This window comes from Archocentrus centrarchus, chromosome 4 (genome assembly GCF_007364275.1).
Source record: "Archocentrus centrarchus isolate MPI-CPG fArcCen1 chromosome 4, fArcCen1, whole genome shotgun sequence".
Taxonomy (NCBI): Eukaryota; Metazoa; Chordata; class Actinopteri; order Cichliformes; family Cichlidae; genus Archocentrus; species Archocentrus centrarchus.
In genome coordinates, this window is record NC_044349.1 from 12,712,069 (window position 1) to 12,730,952 (window position 18,884).

At 40.9% G+C, this 18,884-nt stretch overlaps 1 protein-coding gene across 1 annotated transcript in view; it reads left to right on the forward strand.

Annotated features, from left to right (window-relative positions):
• Nucleotides 1-17,222, forward strand: part of dennd1b (DENN/MADD domain containing 1B) — a 102,294-nt gene extending 85,072 nt beyond the window's left edge. Inside the window, 7 exon segments of the mRNA XM_030727321.1 lie at nt 307-347; nt 1,732-1,767; nt 2,238-2,294; nt 3,538-3,627; nt 11,825-11,907; nt 12,251-12,473; nt 12,912-17,222. Coding sequence (XP_030583181.1) covers nt 307-347; nt 1,732-1,767; nt 2,238-2,294; nt 3,538-3,627; nt 11,825-11,907; nt 12,251-12,473; nt 12,912-13,772 — 1,391 coding nt within the window. The 3' untranslated portion in view covers nt 13,773-17,222.
• The last annotated feature ends 1,662 nt before the right edge of the window (nt 17,223-18,884 follow it).

The window sequence follows — 18,884 nt, forward strand, 5'->3', positions numbered from 1 at the left end:
CACACAGGAGACAAAAATAACAATGTCTGGCTTTACAACCTTTACTGAAAAGTGTCCTGGAAGCATTATGGAAAAGTCGCTGTTGTAACTTTATTCGCCCGAATCAATATAGGGATTTCTTTTTTCTACAAAATGAAATTCTGCATAATGTCCAAAAGTGTGTGTGTGTGTGTGTGTGTGTGTGTGTGTGTGTGTGTGTGTGTGTGTGTGTGTGTGTGTGGATGCGACGCTGTTGAAATATACAAAGTCATCATACTGAGTTTAAAATGATTAATTATATGTTCTGTCGTTGATACATCCTTTCAGGTAATTCAAGGTCTTACCAGCAATGGATGCATACTGTAAAGGTATTCACATGATATTCTGTATATTCTCTTACCAGTGCCCCCCCTCCCCATATCACTCGTATTATTCCTGAGCTATATTTAATTGAAAGCATGACAGGCACGACTGTTTGAAGTCTTGGTGTTGCCTTTGGAATGAAGGGGCTGCCTGAACTTACAGCTCGAGCTTGAGTGCAGTTTGGTGTGTGTGAAGCAGCGCGTGCAGCAGGACAGTGGAGACAGACAGGGAGGGAGACAGGAGCGATTTGACGTGACAAGACGTCCTCAGACATGACATGTTGATCTGGCAGCAAACACAGGCGTTACTCCGCTGAACCAACCCAAGAACATACGTCTCTCCATCCTTCATCTCTTTCTGGCCGTTTCCTCCTTTCCTTTCCTTTTCTTCTCTTATCTATCTATCTATCTATCTTTATCTCTCTTCCTCTTCTCATTTCTGTCACAGCTCTACCCCCCCACTCCCCTCCCCACAACCACCACCCCCAACCTTGGCCTCTCCCTCTCTCACTCACCACTGAGTGTCTCTCCCTCACCCTCCCTCTCTCCCCATGCCGTCAGCTAAGGCTGAATTAGTCCTCTAGAGTGCTCTTCAAAGGTTTGTTAAAGTTCATATTTCCTGACTGACAGGGATCTATAAGAGGGGCCTTCACCTTGGCCCCGCTTCTCCTCTCCCTCTGCCAACTTCTGAAACGCTGTCTGCCATTTACTCTGTTTAGCCGTTTAGCCGACGCTTTGTGCTTACACTAAAGACCCAACAGAAAGAAAAAGAGTTGAGACGCCAAAAGGAGCGAAGCAGCAAATCGGAGAGAGAAAAGAAGAAAGGCGTAGAGAGATACTGGGTGCCATAATGTCAGTCTGCAGAACTCAAAGTATGAATCAATCACATCCGATCTTTTCTATCACTGTTTTAGGCTGCTTCTAAATAAAACCTCCTGAATGCTGTGAATCACGTAGTTTATCACTGCTCAGTGAGACTTCATTTGGTGTCACTGCTTTTCGCTAACGTTTTATTGCAGTGCTGTTCTCAGCTGCAGAGGTTTTGTTGTGTTTTTTTTTTTTTTTAATTTTTCCTGAGAGTGTTATGGGGGGGGGTTGGGGGCAGTATAAATCACACTATGGCAAATGTGTGCAAAGTGACGACTGAAATAATCAATCTGATGTTCAAAGCAGTGCAATATGATCACCTAGTATGGTTTACATGAGCCAAAAACTCATTTGTTGCTAGACTGATTGTAGTAAAAGTCAATAAAGAGTATTATTGCCCAGCTGTATCGCTGCAGTTAGAAGTTAATAATTGATTAAAAATATATTTTTGAATGTTTGTGTATGTTTTGAAACTTGCTCCAAATGTGTGTAACTGACTGACAGTTTACTGTGTCTGTTACAGAGAGGAGGAGCACTCTTCAACACAGCTGTGTCAAAGGTATGATGTTAATGCACTGTTTTTTATTTTTTGTGCATAACAAAATCATAAAAACTGGTGGCAGAAAAAAAAATACATTTTGCCATCATTTTATAGATTCTTACTGTAGGAGGGAATAAGACCTTCAATATATGAAAAATTTACTCTCAAAACTTTTTCCTGGCTGATGAGCTCTGAACAACTGGGAGAATTGTTCATGGCTAGTAAATGTTTCATGAGCAATACCATGTTATTATGTGCTGTACAATAGGTGGTCAGGGTGCCCTATGTTGATGTGCAAGGCTCTCTCATCCAGCCTTTTGTCTTCATGTTTTTTGCCACAGGGATCAAAGCATTTCTTGATGTTACATGAAACCAGAACAGAATGTTAATGCAACATGTTTTGATTAGTAATCTCTGTGTGTGTGTGTGTGTGTGTGTGTGTGTGTGTATGTGTGTATCTGTGCGTGTGTGTTATTTTTCCCTCCTAGGCCAAGGTTCATGCTAAGAGGGGTATCCGGGACTTTAAGGGCATACTTAAAGCAAGGGTGAGCTGCGTGGACCTTCACACCTCTCATGCACACATGGCTGTCAGGGGCATGCAAACACACGCATGTAGACATAATTTTGTTCTAAGGCCTTCAGATAGATACATGCCTCCCTCATAGAAACAGACAGGAAAGCTGCTTTACATGGAGTGTGTGATTCTGACGTAGGGGCCTTTTAATGACTGTTGAAGCCTGCTTAGCGCTTTGTTCAGGGCTGTACATTTTTAACCAGCGCCCCTCTGGCTATGGCCTGTCATGTCATCTGAGCCCCAGCCCCTTCTTTCTCTTTTTATTGTCTGCATATTTCATCAGTGAGCCTGTGATTTCCTCAAAGCTAATGTAACGAGGTGTATGTTTCCATAAGCCTGATGGATTTGATAAGGCAATAGCAGTTTGATCTGTCAGTGGGAAACTGAGAGGAGAGGGTGCTGATGATGAACAGGAGGGGAAGGCACTGTGTATGCACATGCAAACACACGCGGCTGTGGCAAACAGAGGTGCAGAAATCTATTTGATTCTGAAGTTAAACAGATTTCTTTTTTTTGTTCTGTAGAGAAATGAATTTATGATGTGGTTTTAAACTGCAGTGGATTTCTGTTTGCCACCAGCTGCAGACCCTTAAGCAAAAACCCTAAAAGCACAAGCATACTGGTGTCAGAGTTGGTTACCATGGTTGTTATTGTCATAACGTGGTAGAAAAAAATGTTTTGAGCGATAAAGCGAAAGGTATCCATCTGTCTTGTACTAAAAAATATCTCACAGAAGTCAAAAGCCACAGCAGAATAGTTTGTTTTTTTGTGACTTTACCACAATGTTTTTGGCTCTGAGACTGAAGACCATTTGTTCCTGAAGATGTAAAAAGCCACAGTACTCAGTACAGTAAGTTTCAAGGAGTAAAGTGTATTTGCTAGTGATTTTTTTTTTCCTGCTAATTTGGTGTCCATGCAGTGTCCATTTTAATGTTGAAATGCAACTGTGTGGTTCAGTTTTTGCATGCGTTGAACAATGAAAGTGTACTGTGCAGAGAAAATAAGGTGTATCCACATGGATTTCTTGACATAAGACAGCGACTGATTGTTTAACCTGTAATTTAATGTTGCTGTGAAATGGCATCAAACTGGACAGAAGGCTTCATTGCATCAGCTCAGAAATCACCGTTGTTGTAACATGTTTCTTTTAAATGAATGTGGGTATTAATGCAGATTTTGTAACACAAAAAATGTAAATTCATCTTCTATGTCAGGATGATGAAGAAGAGGGGATAACGGTCTATCCAGGATCTCCAACCAGCACCAAGAGCCTGTCTCCAAGGAGACTGCAGAAGATAAGACGGGTATGACACACACACACACACACACACACACACACACACACACACACACACACAGGCATACGCACACACTGATGCACATCAGTAAATGAGTTAACTACATTTACACTGACTGATTATACCAGAGCTCACTTCACTTGACCGACAGGGATTCAGTCTTTTTCTTAACTCTTTTCCGTCCACTTTTTGTTCTCGCTGCTTTATTCCTCTTTTCTAGCCCCAGATCTTTTTGACTCTTTTCATCTCCGTCCCTCTCCTCTTTCTCCCATTCTCCCCCACCTGTCTGTCTCTCTTGTAGCAGTTCTTGGAAGTACAGTAGTTTGTCAGGGTGCCAAATGTAATGATAAGCATTTTTTTTTTTCTTTCAATGCACTCATGTTGTACATTCAGTATTTTTCCTCTGAACAGCACGGACAGTCGAAGCAGCTCATCTGCTGGTCAGCATTTCCTCTGAAGAATTTGCTTGTGCACCATAAGTGGGTAGCACATTTGTTCTTTGTTGTGTGCAGAGCTGGCATGGGATGTGCAGGCGCGTGCATGCTCACAAAATACACATTCATCAATAAATATGCGAGAGTTGAAAATGCTTTCTAGTTTAATTATTAGACACTGTAGCCTAAATGCAAATGTGTAGATACGTTTCCTGGTGTAGGTTTAGTATCATGCTATTGGAGTTGCACACATCTGTATTAAACAAATGCACACAGCCGCGGGGATGCTAGTTATATTCTTACCTCATATCTATACTTCGGTAGTCCAAGCTCGAGCTTTTCCACCTCTTATTGCTAAATGAATATACGGACTCCCAGCTTTAAAAACAACAACAAAAAAAACCATGCCTGCACATTCTGACATTTTGGTCACAGTCATGCAAGAGTGTGATTAGGAGAGGTTGTGCTGTCTCTAATTAGTGTTGTATTTCCTGTGTGTGTGTGTGTGTGTGTGTGTGTGTGTGTGTGTGTGTGTGTGTGTGTGTGAGAGATGAGGCTGGAAAGTCTTAGCGCAGAGGAAGGTGTGACGGCCAGGGAGAAGAGAGGAACGGCAATTAGGGCTTTTCTAAAGGCCTCCTCGGACACCCTCCCCGCCCCCAGCCAGCACGCACACACAAAGACAGGCCGACACACACACACACACACACACACACACACACACACACACACACACACACACACACACACACACAGATTAACATTTAACATGCAGTTGATGTGCATGCGCACACACCCACAAACATGCACCCATACACTGTATTCAGGATATACACCCCTGTTCATGCCACTGAGGCCTGCCCATTGCCACAGTAACGGGTCCCTGGAGACCACTGGAGGAGGGACACACAGGACACAGGGCAGCATGTCCCACAGCACCGCTTTTGTGTGTTTGTGTTTATATGTAGTCAATCAGTTTCTCTTTAGTCACACTCAATGATCTTCCCATTCTTTCCTTTCCTAATATTGCTTTTAGTTCAAGTATATTTGTATATTACCCCAACTCATACAAATTAAAAGCATTTGCAAACACTACTGGGTGTTATGTCTAAAGTTTGATGGCTTTAGACATATTGATGAAATATATATTAATTAATATTCAGAGACAAATAATCCCTGTCAGTACAGCGTAGCAAACCCTGAAAGATTCAAATTCGTTAAAAGATTTGCTGGGAAATTGTCTTTGAAAATATAAATGCTTGCAGTATTTTTTACATTTTTTATTTTATATTTAGAGAGTCTTATTAATGGAGTTTTCTGTCTTTCTCCACACATTAGGCAGATTACTTAGAAGCTCAAAGTCAAACAAAACATTGATTCTCACAAAAACTGTATGCTTTCCTCAGGAAGCAAGTCCATAAGGAAATAAAGAGTCTTTCTAGGTGTTTTCTGAAGTAGCTACTCTCGATGCCAGCAAATGATACACTTTGACCTAACTGTTTAATGCAACACATGTTTACATTTGATTTGGAGAAAAGCATTGCCATTGTTCTCATGCTTTCTCATGTCTCACCTGTCTGGTTTTGTTTGTTTGTTTGTTTGTTTCTTCCTGAGCATGCTTTCTATGAAATGTTGATACTGTTGTTCTGCCCACCAAAGTCTTGACCAGGTGTTCCTTACACAAGAAATTGATCTCAGTGGGACTAACCCAGTTAAATAAAGGTTAAGTAAAATGGAAAAAAAAAATAAAATACAAAAAGCACCTTGATCCCCACGCCTCCCGTACTTCCTCGTGCCCACACACCACTCCTATCGTTTGGCCTACTCTTATTCTTAACTCATCATTTAAAAGAAAATATCCCGTTCTCGCTTCATATGTAACCAGCACGGTCTTGTCTCTTTCTATACAAGGCACAGACATTTGGCTCATCTGTGCAAAGGAAAAAAACAAGTATTTACTTCAAAAATGAAAACTAATATTATGTTTTCATCAGCTGGTGCTTTACACTGTTTTTAATCAGTGAGGGTAACATAACAGCTCCCAGCATGAACTTTAATCAGACTCTGAAAATTAACACAGTCATGATTATGTGACTTGTTGTATTAGACTGCATTAGCTTTCCTTTAGTGTACCTATTAAACTGGCAACTTGCTGTTTTTAGAAACTCACAATGGAAGGAGAAAAATCTGGTAAACATAATGAAATATAGATTTTAATTTTTTAATTTTTTTTTGTTTTTTACTCTTATTATTATGGGGTTTTTTTGGAAGCGGCTATGCTTTGCCCTCCTGGTGTTTATTAACTTAATCGACCAACAAGTGGAATCAGCACCTCACTAAAACAGGAGGGCCAAAACTTACTCTTACACATTTTAATACACATCTTAATAAAGGTCATGTTACTAAGTTAGTTATTATTAAAGGAATAGATTTGGTGCTGCATACACTAAATCTATTATTTATATCTCCAGTATGCATGTGTCCATACCTTTTAACTGAGTGACCAACAAAGCCTTGTCCACCTGAAACACTCCAAAAATGTGATTTGAGCAGAGACGCCGGTATGAAAGAAAAACTCGCTGCATTTTTTTTTTTTTTCCTATCGTTCTTTTTCTTAGCAAACATCTCTGTGTGTGTCCTTGAAATGAAGTGAATGATCCCGGAGAAGCTTCTTTAATTAATCATAGCAAAATAATCAGAGTTACGAAATTCATATTCTATTTGATCAGCCAACACATGTACCAAAGTGGAAGTGCTGCTGTCATATGCATTCATATTTCAGCTGTATCCGGCAATGTGGGTGATTTGTAGTGTTTGGTGAGCGCGTTGATTAAGAATGTAGGAGTAATCCTTTCGTTTGACAAAAACAAGACTGAATTGGGCTGCTGATTTCTCGTCTGATGCAACAAACAACAGCCATTGTTCTGGCTCCTGTATGGTTTCATGTGAGCACTAGTTTCTGTTTAAGATTTTTGCTTAGTTGGTGTGTGTGTTTCATGTGGTGCATACACATCTGTGAATAGGAAGTATGTCTGTGCCTCATCCCTTTAGTATGTGAAGCTGTCTTTGAGTGCGTGCACTCGATGTGCACAAACGTGCATTCATTTATCAGTTTGCCTCAGGTTGGAGGCAACTGAATGACAGCTGTTAAGCGCGCAGAGGAGAGCAGAGGTTGGGACAGCGTTATGGGCAATGACAGCCAGCAGGCTTGTGGCCGGGCTCAGCCCCCAGGCTGTGGACTCTTCACCTGGTGATGCAGGAGAAATGCCAGCCTGGAAAACAGCTCAGGGTTGAGAGGAAACAGGAAGCTAACACAGATGTAAATCAGAGGAACAAAGTCTCATGGATACTTGAGTGTGTAAAGGCTGCTTTGTGTGTGTGTGTGTGTGTGTGTGTGTGTGTGTGTGTGTGTGTGTGTGTGTGTGTGTGTGTGTGTGTATGCGTGCGTGCGTGCACAGTTGTATGGGTGAATATTTGTGTGTGCTCCATCAGTGGGAGTCAGTTCATGTGTTCATGGCCAGTAGATACAGATGTAATGTGTGTAGTGTCTGTGTTTTGTATCACAAGAAATGCAAATTAATGTTGTGCAGATTTCACGATGAAAGACTATCATTTCCCTCCAAGATCAAACATGCTTATACTAATATGTATTTGCAGTGCAGTAACACTTGAAGTAGTGCCCATTGAATGAAGACATTGTGAGTGCCTTGTATTCTGTGTAAATGAAGATGCTTTCATATGGACAGTATGCAGAAGCAATCCTCTGTGGGTAAAGTGAATAGTTAATTCAGTGTTTAAGAACTCTGGGTCACAGAGCATTGAGTGTATTTGTCATAACTCAATAATTAGATTTTTAAATGTGATTTCAAGTTGAAAATCACTCATACTTGTTCATTGTAAGATGAATGTTGTGTATAACTCTTGTTAGTGGAATAGTTTGGTACTTTAAGTACAGTTGCTCTGTCCATAGCTCTGCGTGTGTTTTCATGGTTATTTGTATGCATTTGTAGTCTCCACTCCACTTAGTTTCTAACCTCTTAAGAGACCGACCGGCTTCCTGGCTGAAACCAAAGTGCCATCTCCTGGAAGCTTCAAAGTACTGCATTGCACCCATTCACAGAAAGACACCTGGTGATTTTTTTTTACTGGATGTGTTTGGTTTGGTTTGACAGAATGAGCATAATGCACATTTCTCCTTCTTTTATATGGCTCCTGTTTTGAGTGAAAAGGAAGCGAGCTTTCAGCAACAGCCAGTTGGACAGAGGAGCAGTGGATCGCTCCTCAAACGCTATATCTTTTCTTTTTTTTTTCTTTTTTCCCCCTCTCCTTCTTTTTGAGTGAGCAGCTCTTAAACAGGCAGATAGTTGGCCATACTTCTGCAAAGCTCTGCTTCTCCCCAAGGTTTGTTTGCATTTTACTGGAATCTCTTTACATATACTGCCAAGCTGTGAGATTAGTGCCCACTCTGAAATACCATATGAAATGTATAATGTTAGACCAGCTATTAAAGTCCACTAGCGTTTGGCCCTGTCACAGAGAGGCATAGTTGTTCTGCATAACTGGTCATGCAGGGAAGGAAGGAAAGAGGAAGAGAAAAGTAACTTTGCCCAAACACGGCTTCTGAAATGGGTGGTGGCGACTAGTTTCCCATAACCAAAGAAATTAATGTAATTTGTTTTATCAAACCTGAGGATGTTTGTTTTATGTTGGATGTTTTTCATACCTTTGCTTGTTGCATTAGGAGGCCGTGGTTATATAGCGTTAACATGTTTACCCTTGCAGTTCATGGCTTTAGACTTCAGGGTGTGTTTTTATTGGTTTTTTGTAGGATTAGGATTGCTTTACATTGTTAGGCTACTACTGAGTGACACAAATCAATGTAATGCAATTACAAAATTACATAAAATTCCAAAATGCTTCTCTTCTTCACTTTGCTAAAATGTCATTTGTTTTCCCATTTTTTATTTTAATTAAGAAACACCACAGAGTTCTCTATATCTTAAAAAAAAAAAACTGGATGGAGTTAGTTTTAATGGAATAACCTGACCATTTGTATCATTTTCCTGACTCCCGTTTCCTCCCCCGTCTCTCTCTCTCTCTCTCTCTGCCGTCTCACTTGTGGCAGCGTGGTGGGGAGGAAAGAACGGAGAGCCCGACAGACAGAAACAGTGACATCTGTCACTGACAGCAGAGTGATGGAGGGAGGAAATGAAAGACAGGAGGCACGGAGCGAGAATCACTTTTTCATTTTCACCTTTCAGCTTCCCATTAGCCGACAGCGAGAAGCTAATGAAGGAGCAGTATGATAATCTGTTGTTCTCCTATTTCATGCTTTCCACTGTCCTGTCAGGCCTGGGGAGATATGGTATGGTGACAGAGCTGTCACGGCTTTAACAGGGGACCTGTTTGCACTGGTTAAGAATATCTCATTGTGAATGTCTCTGTATTTTTTGCTGTTGCCGTTGTTTACATTGACATACAGTGCATCTAATTTTAGATCTCAGATTTAACTGCTGCTGTTGGTTTTGACAGCTCTGGAGAGCCTGTAATGTAATAATAAAGTAACTACCAAATGGATACTTTGTTTTATATTACCAGTAAAAATGAACTCAGTATGTTGGCTGTTTTTGTTTTTTTTTCTTTTTTTTAAAAAAAGCATGCTAAACCAATTCCTGCTTTGTTGCTTCCATTGTAAAATGCCTTGTTGTTGTAAATAGTTTAATCTTTACTGTTGCTCTAAAGGGTCACAGTGAAGAGAGGGAATGACAAATTGATAAAGCTGTGAAGTGAGGTCCCATCTATTTACTGCTCCCTGTGGTACTTCCTTTTGGGTAGACAGCACCAAAGCTGTAATCAAGATCAGAGAGCCGGGCTTTGTGACCTGTGTCTGGTTGCATTTGGGTTCACCTTGCTTTAATAAACACCTAGACGCAGAGCGAGGTCCTGCCTTCTTAAAGATAGCCATGCTCCACAAATAAACAGTCAGTAGCGGTAGTTGCCATGAACATACAGTGCATGGGTTTGCAGTGTGTAAGCATTACTGTCCAAAGCAGACGCTCCCCAAGTGTCTCACAGGTGCATCTCTGCTCTGCTGGCCTGCTTTGGCTGGCTGGCATGTCAGCCTGGTCCCAGATTTACTGCCCTGACACAGGAATCCATTAAAAGCTGTTTAGGGATCCCAGGCCTGAGCCCCTCTGAAATCTCTTTCATTATAGCTCCAAGCTACCATAGAAGGGGAGCGGCTTGGCCAATCAGCAGTGCCACCACATGTGTTCGTGTTTAGCCCGATGGCTGAGAGGCTTAAGTGGCTACTGCACACATCTCCTTCGCTGACTTTTATGGAGAAAATGGCACTTTAACTCTTTGTTTTTTTGAGGGGGGGGTTGGTAATAGGGTGCGTATGTGAGTGAGTGTGTGTATATGCACATGCACGTGCGAGTGTGCGTCCTCCTTAGCCGAACGCAGGCTCTAAATGAGGCCAGGCCAGCCACACGTTACATTCCGCCTGTCTGGCTGGCACTGCGTCGGCTAATCAAGACCGGCTTGGTTCGCGGTTCCAATACTGACCCCCTCCACACCACCCCCCAAACACACGCACACACCATTCCCATCATTCTTTGGGGCTTTGAGGAATCTTGCCTCACCTCTCCACATTTCCTTCCTTCCTATTTTCATTCATTTAGCTTCCTCTTTCATTCTTTCTTCTGGTGTTCCCCTTTGAGTCACAGTCACTTCCTTTCCTGCACTCTGATCACTTTTAGGGTTGGACAGAATCTTTCTCTGCAATGGGCTTCGATAACGTGGCTTAAATTAGTTGAAAGAGAAACATGCAGAGACAACAGAGAGGTGGAGCCTAAAACTATTGTTTAACAAAACCCCAGAAGACGTCATTGTAACACACACTTATTGCAGTGCTGTGGTGGTAACTGCACCCACGAGTGCTTAAAAGCAAAGAAACTGAAGGACGGTTCGAGATATTCTCGAAGAAAGACGCAGGAGGTCAGCAGCAAACTGGAAGCAGCTAAATGGGCAAAATGTAAAGAGTGTAAATTAGAAAGTGAGAGATAGTGTTAACATCAGTGAACATGAACGCACAGTGAGAGGAACATGTGCATCTTAGTGGAAGGCATGTTAATAAGTGGCCTGGGGCAGATTTGGGCTCCCATGGGGAGAGTCCTGCCCTGCTCTGTAAAGCTTCTGTCTCTTTCCTAACCCGCCCATTAAACACGGTACACAGGTGGCTTATTAAACCCACTGTGTCAGACAACTGCAGCACACTCTGATCATTCACCACTCTGCAGTGTCAAATACACTCAAATGCACTGGTGCCATATTGCAAGTTATTGGTGTAGTTACCCATATCTTAACTCTCCGGTACCTTGCAGTTCATATATAATGCTGAGTTTGATTAAATACTGCAGGGGATCTTAAAGATTTTTATCCCGAGACCCAAATTTGACAAATTTAGTCTCAACCCTGAGGACCCAGGCTCATTAAAACAGGCTATTAGTCCTGTCTTATGGGGACCCACCAGACACAGTCCTGAATTTTTTTTCCTTTTCTTTTTTTTAACGTTAAATCCCAAGTCGTAGTTTTATGAAAAGCTGCACTTCAGCAGAACACCGTATTCTGTCTGGACTCATGTTTATCAGCAGTCTTTTATTATTTAGCGGGGAGAAGCTGAGACCCCCCTCGGGTCCATTTTTATTGTTTTATCTTGTTATTCTTTCTTTCTAACTTACAGCTTCTTGCCTTTTTATTCTCATTAACAGCATAACTTCAAGTCTCCCATGAGCGTGGGCCCTCGAGATCTGGGCTATGGGCTCGATGATGAGGAGCTGGACAATGCAAGCAAGTAAGTCTCTGAAGCCATTTTCAGTCTTAGATCGATAATGTCAAGATATGAGAACTTAGGGTGGTGGATTGAAAAGTTGGTTAGATGTAGAAGTGCTTTTCCAAGCAGATTGTCCTCTTTTTTTTTTTTCCCCTCATGATAATACTGCCCCCGAGTGGACAAATTAAGCAACAACATAAGTTGTTGGAATTGTCACTGTTGCTTATTTTGTTGACCTGCTCTCTGTGATATCATTGTATGATAATGAAGCCTGGTTTTCTTGTCAAAAGTTATCTTTAAGACATGCGTACACACAGGTGAAGGGATCATTAAGCATGGCTTTCTCTTTATCCTCTAAACACAGGATCTCCTCAGAGGACAGTGGCGATGTCCCTTCGTACAATGAGGACAGTGATGATTCCTGCTCCCTTGATCTGGACATCGATTCCTCTCAGTCGGGCCAGATGAACCTTCTGGAGGAAATCTTAGATTCTCTGACCACCACAACAATGGAGCAAGGAAAACTCAGCGCTGCAAAGAGCCTGGATTTCTTCTTGTCCATGGATGATTTAGAATACAAAATCCCGGTATGCAAGAAAATACTGCATTTTTTTGTTTTTGTTTTTTTTTGAAGGATTAGTCATTTACCATAGAAAATCTATCAGAAAACTGAAAAAACACATTTGTAGATGACTACAGACTGGCAAAATCTCCTTCTGTCTGCTTTCACTTTTGACTTTGGATACATCACATTTTATATTCAGGATAACTAAGATAGGAAAAAGGAAATATTTGCTAATGCCTTCAAGATTTATTATGGCTTATTTGTGTGCTAAATTTAGAATAAACCCAACTTATCTAAAGGCATTCTGACTTTGTTGGGGCCAAGGGTTGTCACCTACAGTGGAGAATGTCAGTATTTTACAAATGCATTAACCAATAAAGAGTAACAGCAATTATCTAGAGAGCATTAGGGGCCTAGAGCTTGTAAACATGTGGTGACCCTTCTGTCTCTTATTTGTCAGACTAAGCCCTCATCATGCAAAGAGTCTAAACCTGCAGATGAGAGCAGCTGTGGTGGAGGCGGAGATCAAGGTGGATGGAATATGGGCCAGGATGACAGTGCGGTCCACGGAAAACACCTTCCTCCATCTCCACGCAGACAGCCCACCAAGAGCAGCCTGAAGGTGTCAAAAAAACCCGCAACAGTTCCTGCAGTGCCCATTGCTGCATCACCAGCCCAGAGCGCTGCCATCTCTGTGTCACACCCTTGTCAGCCCTCACCCGCCAAGTCCCGGCCTGACCCTGATCCACTACTTCCAGCGCGGAAATCAGGAGATCGTTACTCTTACTCGCCCGCCCTGTCCCGTAGAGTTACATCTAAAGAATCATCTCCCACTCTCTTGCACACCTGCAGTTCTCCAATGTCTGCTCCTGACACAAGCTGTTCTCCTGTACTGGGGGGACGGGTGCGGACCATCTCAGACCCTCAAAGCAGCTCAGAGCCTCTCCAGCCTGAGAACCAGACTGCCTCCACCAGTGTCCTCAGGAGGAAGGTGATGTCCAAAGAGACAACAAGGCACTATCAGCAAATGGCCCTCCAGAGGCGGGAGAGCAAGGAGGGTAAGAGGAGTCCGTCAAGGACCAGCCATTCAGCTATGCAGGTCCCCTGGGAGAAGGAGATGTCCAAAGAGGGGCTTCTTGGGCTTGGCCTGTGCTTGGGTCAGGGTAAAGGCCCAGGGGCAACTGTGGTGCAGGATCAAGGCCTCCTTGAGGAGATTGAGTCCATGTGTTGCCTGGGCTCAGTCCTCCACACCAGCCTGCAGCTCTCACAAGTTAACAACAGTCACCACCAGGTCCAGGGCAAAGCTGCAGATGAGTCCTGAGGGACATCATGGACTCGGTGTCTGTAAAATGCCATAGGTTTTATTCTTCTATCACAATTAGCAGAAAAAAAAACTATTCTTTTTTTTTTTTATCTCAACACTTAGCTCTGAGTATAAATTCAAGACCAGCCAACACAAACAAAAAGCCACAGAGCAGGGAACAGGAAGAGATGAAGTGGTGCACCACAGAATTCTCCATTTATGTTCCATCTATGATCCATCTCCATATTTAAAAAAAAAAACTAAAACCAGATTTATAGTAATTGAAAAGAATTAGCTTGTCAGTTTTCTTAAAATAAATTTCCTCTGGACATTACTCTGGAATTGGATACCTCCAAGTAAAGCGTCTCATGAACTGTGATCACGGCACTCCAAAACCACAAACCGAGGCCATAGTATTGCCATCTTTTTTTTTAAAAAAAGAAAGCTTTTCCAGTTCATGAGATATTTTTTACTTGTTTTAAAAGAAAATCAATTTCTAAAAGCACAGACAAAAGTAACTTAAGAGGACTGAGATTTGTTTTCACGTTTTTTCAACTCAGTTCAGCATTTCTGTCTAATAAAATAATGTCTCGTATTTTCATGCATTTTTCACCTTATAACGTATTCACCCCCAAAAGATGCACTAACTGCATTTTTCTTAAAGAAGCAGCGAACAGAGACAACGGAGGAACGTTCTACGTTTGCTTACAGGAATTTAAAAAGCCTCAGTACTGTGTCAGGATTAAGAAGGGATGTTAGCTCCTCACAGCGCCACCACATCACTCTGTAACTCGCAGTGTTCCAAACATTTCACATGATGAGGGTTAACAAATATTATTACTACCAGGTACTAAAATCTTTTTTTTTTAATTCAAAAGTTTACTTTATTTAAATTAAGACCTTATAAAGTAGTACCTTTCATAATTAGGTACTAAAATCTTTGGTAAACAGCAAGTGAGGCGGGTTCTTTTAAACATAGTCCACGTGGGCCTTTTGAAACTCACCATATGCTGTGGAATATGTTTCTTTTTATCACTATGCCTTATATGGACGTGTGATTTATTTTTTTTTGTTAAACTCTGGTGTCTTATTCTATAGATGCCACATCGGGTACTTTGTAATCAGAATCACTGACACAGTCAGATCTTAAATAAAGATTTCTTTGTCGAGTAATAGTTAATATATGATGTGCTTTAAGCTGCTGTTTTAATCGCATTCCAGAATAATGTGATGTGCTTGTAGAAATCTCCTCAGGACACGTTTCACACTGAAGAGCTGCCAGTCAAAAGTTAAAAGGAACAGCCTGAGAAAGCCAGTATCCCTGCTTCACTTTTTTTCCCCTCTTTTTCCACCATCACGACTCCTCTCCTCACATCGTCCACCTAATTCTCTGCCTTTTACTACTCGCAGCACATCTGACTCTCGCTTTTGACCTTAAAAATATGGCAAGTTTTTGCCGAGCTCGTGAAGTTTGGCGTGCAGCTGGAAAAGGTGAACTTTAAAGGATTTGACTGGAGGTACTCTATATTTTTTACAATCATCAAATCCCATGGAAAGACCAAAACTAACAATACTTTATTTGTCTTATTGTATCTCTCAGCACTGTCAGCTATAACTTTTAAAATGGGTCATAGTGTATTTGTCGCTGATTGTTTTCAGCTGCAGGTTATTTAGTACGCTGGCTTCACTGTTGGTTAAACTCTGGTCGGTTTTGGCCTTTTCATAGCATTTGCTGACTTTAGGAAAATCCAGAATATCACCAGACTTATCTTTCTTTCTTTCTGTCTCGGTTTCTTTGCCTTTCTCACATGAGGGAATACAGTCTGTGTCTGCATAGGTAGGAGTCACACTGTAATATAATGCAGTGGTTGATGATTGTACTGTAATGAAGCAATATAGTTCTCCTCAGAGTAGCTACATGGATGTAATGTGTACAGAGTCTAAAGTATTCCTGTAACAGACTCTCCTGTGGAGAGAAACGCCGCGTCCAGCGATTGTGGCTTCCCATCATTCACTGCGCCACCACAAACCCAGAGGAAAGGAGAGCGCTTTTTCGTGTGCTTGTGTCGGGAATATTACATTTATGGTTCGTTGTTCTTATGATTTATGCCAGACGCCAGCCGGTGTGGCAGTTTAATAGCAGCTATTTCTCCACTTTTTGAGTGCTGCTCTGCGTTAACGATTTGCTCATAAAATCTCTGGCATGCTTCTAAAAGCCCCAAGAATCGGTCTTTGCAATTCCAAAACGGAAAAATCAGACTCCAGAACCATTTCTGTACTGGCCTTTATGCATTGTAAACATAAAAAAAAAATACTTATGTACTATGCAAACATTTAAAATACTCAAAGTTAGTTTTCTCTAAGAGTGATTAGATTTTATTTTAATATAAAGTCACAATTGGACTGCTTTCTGCTTGAAGGAAGCTTCTTGTGTCCCTAAATAAATACATAAATTTAGAGTCTTTGATATTTATGAGAGCTGAGGTGTGTTAATGATGGTTTGTATGGTGTGCCTTATCCAGTACAAGTATAATCACATCAAGGTACAGTATTATAGAAAGGAGGGGTATGCAATGTTTTCAGACCACCCTACATGATAGTGAGGAATATTTTGGTATTTATATCATGTTCAGACATGAGAGCCCAGCTTGGACCTGAGAAACTAACCTGAAATGAACTCGTTTTTTTGTAGCCGTCTTGTTGTTGAGTTTCGGCTGCACTCCAGCTGGTTTCACTCAGTGTTTTTCTTTGCTGTGGTGGTTGGTGGGAATCTTCCTGCTTGTGTTTAAGAGAGGATCTCTGAATTTCTCTGGGTTATTTTATCCTTTTGTAAATTAGGTACTTTTTCTTTGTTAGCTGATTCCTTATGTGGTGTTTTTTTTTTTTTCTTTTTCTTTTCTTTTTTTAACTCTTTAAAAATGTATTCTGAGTTTATTCTGTATTTAAAAAAAAATCTCAGAGGAGTTTATGTAGTTGATTTCATAATGGAAAAAATTATTTTCAGCTGAATAGACGTGTATTTTTGCTGGCTTGAGTATATTTTACATGGATAACATATGATCGGTGTTGTATGTTGTAAAAAAAAAAAAAAAAAGAGCCCCCAAATTGAATGTTTTAGATTTTATTTTTGGAGATAAATAAAAGATATTAACAAATGTCCCATGTAGCCATTCACACTCAGATGCATTTGACAACTTCTGATCAAAATCGGCAGACCGATGCTCGCTTGTACACAGTAAAATACTGTTTTATCTGCATGTACGTAGCTGTTTTGCAGTTTCTATTGCTATTAATTTCAGTATTTAGCACCTCCATCACCATCAAATTGATAATGGTGGAAATGATCAACGGGTCTCGTGTGTTACACTCATTCTGCCTCGCGTTGAGTATTGTGGAGTGAAGCGTCATCTGCGATACATTTTTGTGTAAAATAAAACAATATTTCTGCTTTTTTTTTTTTTTTTTTTTTTTTTTACTAGCTACTGTAAATCTAACCATAAAAGACTGAGGGGAGAAATACTTGAGCGTCCAGCTGCTGTTGTGAGGTTGATTTGAAAAGCTTTAGTAACTCCGGCCCCACTTACACTAAAAAAGAAAATAGAATAAATAAATCGGCTTAACTCAGTCAGCTTAAGTGTGTGCAGTTAAGGAAACCTGATAGTCTGCTGACTATAGAGTGTAACATTACCCTGAAATTGTATACTTGGAGTGAGTGGGACGTAATATATTATGTAGCATCTTTTACTGACTATGGAGTTAAAACAGAGGTTAACAAGGAAAATGATGTCACTGCCCCTAAACCACACTCTTAAACATTTACACTGTAGTGACAAGTACACTGAATGTTACAGTCAGCAACATTTTTTTTTTTTCTTCCTGTCTCTTGTTTGGGTATTGTAATGATGATGATTAACTTTTTGATGATGTCATTTACTGATTTTTCTGATACTGTGCACACTTGCATGTTCTCACTGCAGAGGAAACAACTGTCTTAAATGACTGAGGTCAGTCTAATGTGCTGTTGATGAGTAACCTGGTACAACTGCACACGATGTATGCACTGTGAAATGAAAATAAATTATACAGTTTCATGCTTATGCATCTCTGGACTCCTAACACTTTGTGCTTACATAGATGGAATCACATTATTTGTGGGGAACTGTGTGTTTGATTGTGGTTATGGTGGATTTACAACCAGATGGGGACTTTTTGTGGTTATATCAGTTTTAATTATTTATCTCTTACAGTAAGTACATGGGTTTCTGCTTTAGTAGATATTCTTACAGTACTGTGGCAAAATCTGGCTCAAGCATATTTATATTTGTTCAATTGTGCCGGGCTGTTTACTAATTAATTGTGCGTCTTACAGAATGATGGCACACTAACAGAATGGGGGACTGTGAATGTGCAGTGTCAGTGTACTGACTTACTAATTAAGAAATGATTAAAGGGGACCCCATTTTTTTTAAAACTTTCTTTCTTATACTATATACTGTCACAATGTTGGATGGATGCATAGTGCACAGTTAGCACCATCACCTCACAGTAAGAAGGTCCTGGGTTTGAATCCACTGGCAGGCCGGGGCCTTTCTGTGTGGAGTTTGCATCCTTCCCCCTGTGCCTGTGTGGATTCTCTCCGGATACTCGGGCTTCCTCCCACAGTCCAAACACATGCATGTTAAGTTAAATGGTGATTCTGAGCATGAGCATGAATGGTTGTCTGTCTCTGTGTGAGGCCTGCAACAGGCTGGCGGCCTGTTCTGGGTTAGACTCCAGCCCCACTGTGACCCTGAATTAGATAAGTAGATGAAGATGGATCGATGCTTATATTAAACAAGGACAAAGTTTTAAAAAATACCTCAGTGCTTGTAGGATGTCAGCATGAGCAGATATTCATATCTTTAATATGGTTGCCTCAGGTAAACAAATGTTTGTGAGGGGCAGCCAATCAGAGGAAAGAACGCAGGCTTAAAGGGAGAGACGCTAAATTATTTTAAGACCGTGGATGGACTTTGTAGGCGTCAAATAAATTACAATAAATTCCTTTTAATTAAAGTTTTTTAAAAAATCAGTTTACAATAACAATAATCATTACAGTACTGTATATACAATTTTAATGACTGTCTAGAC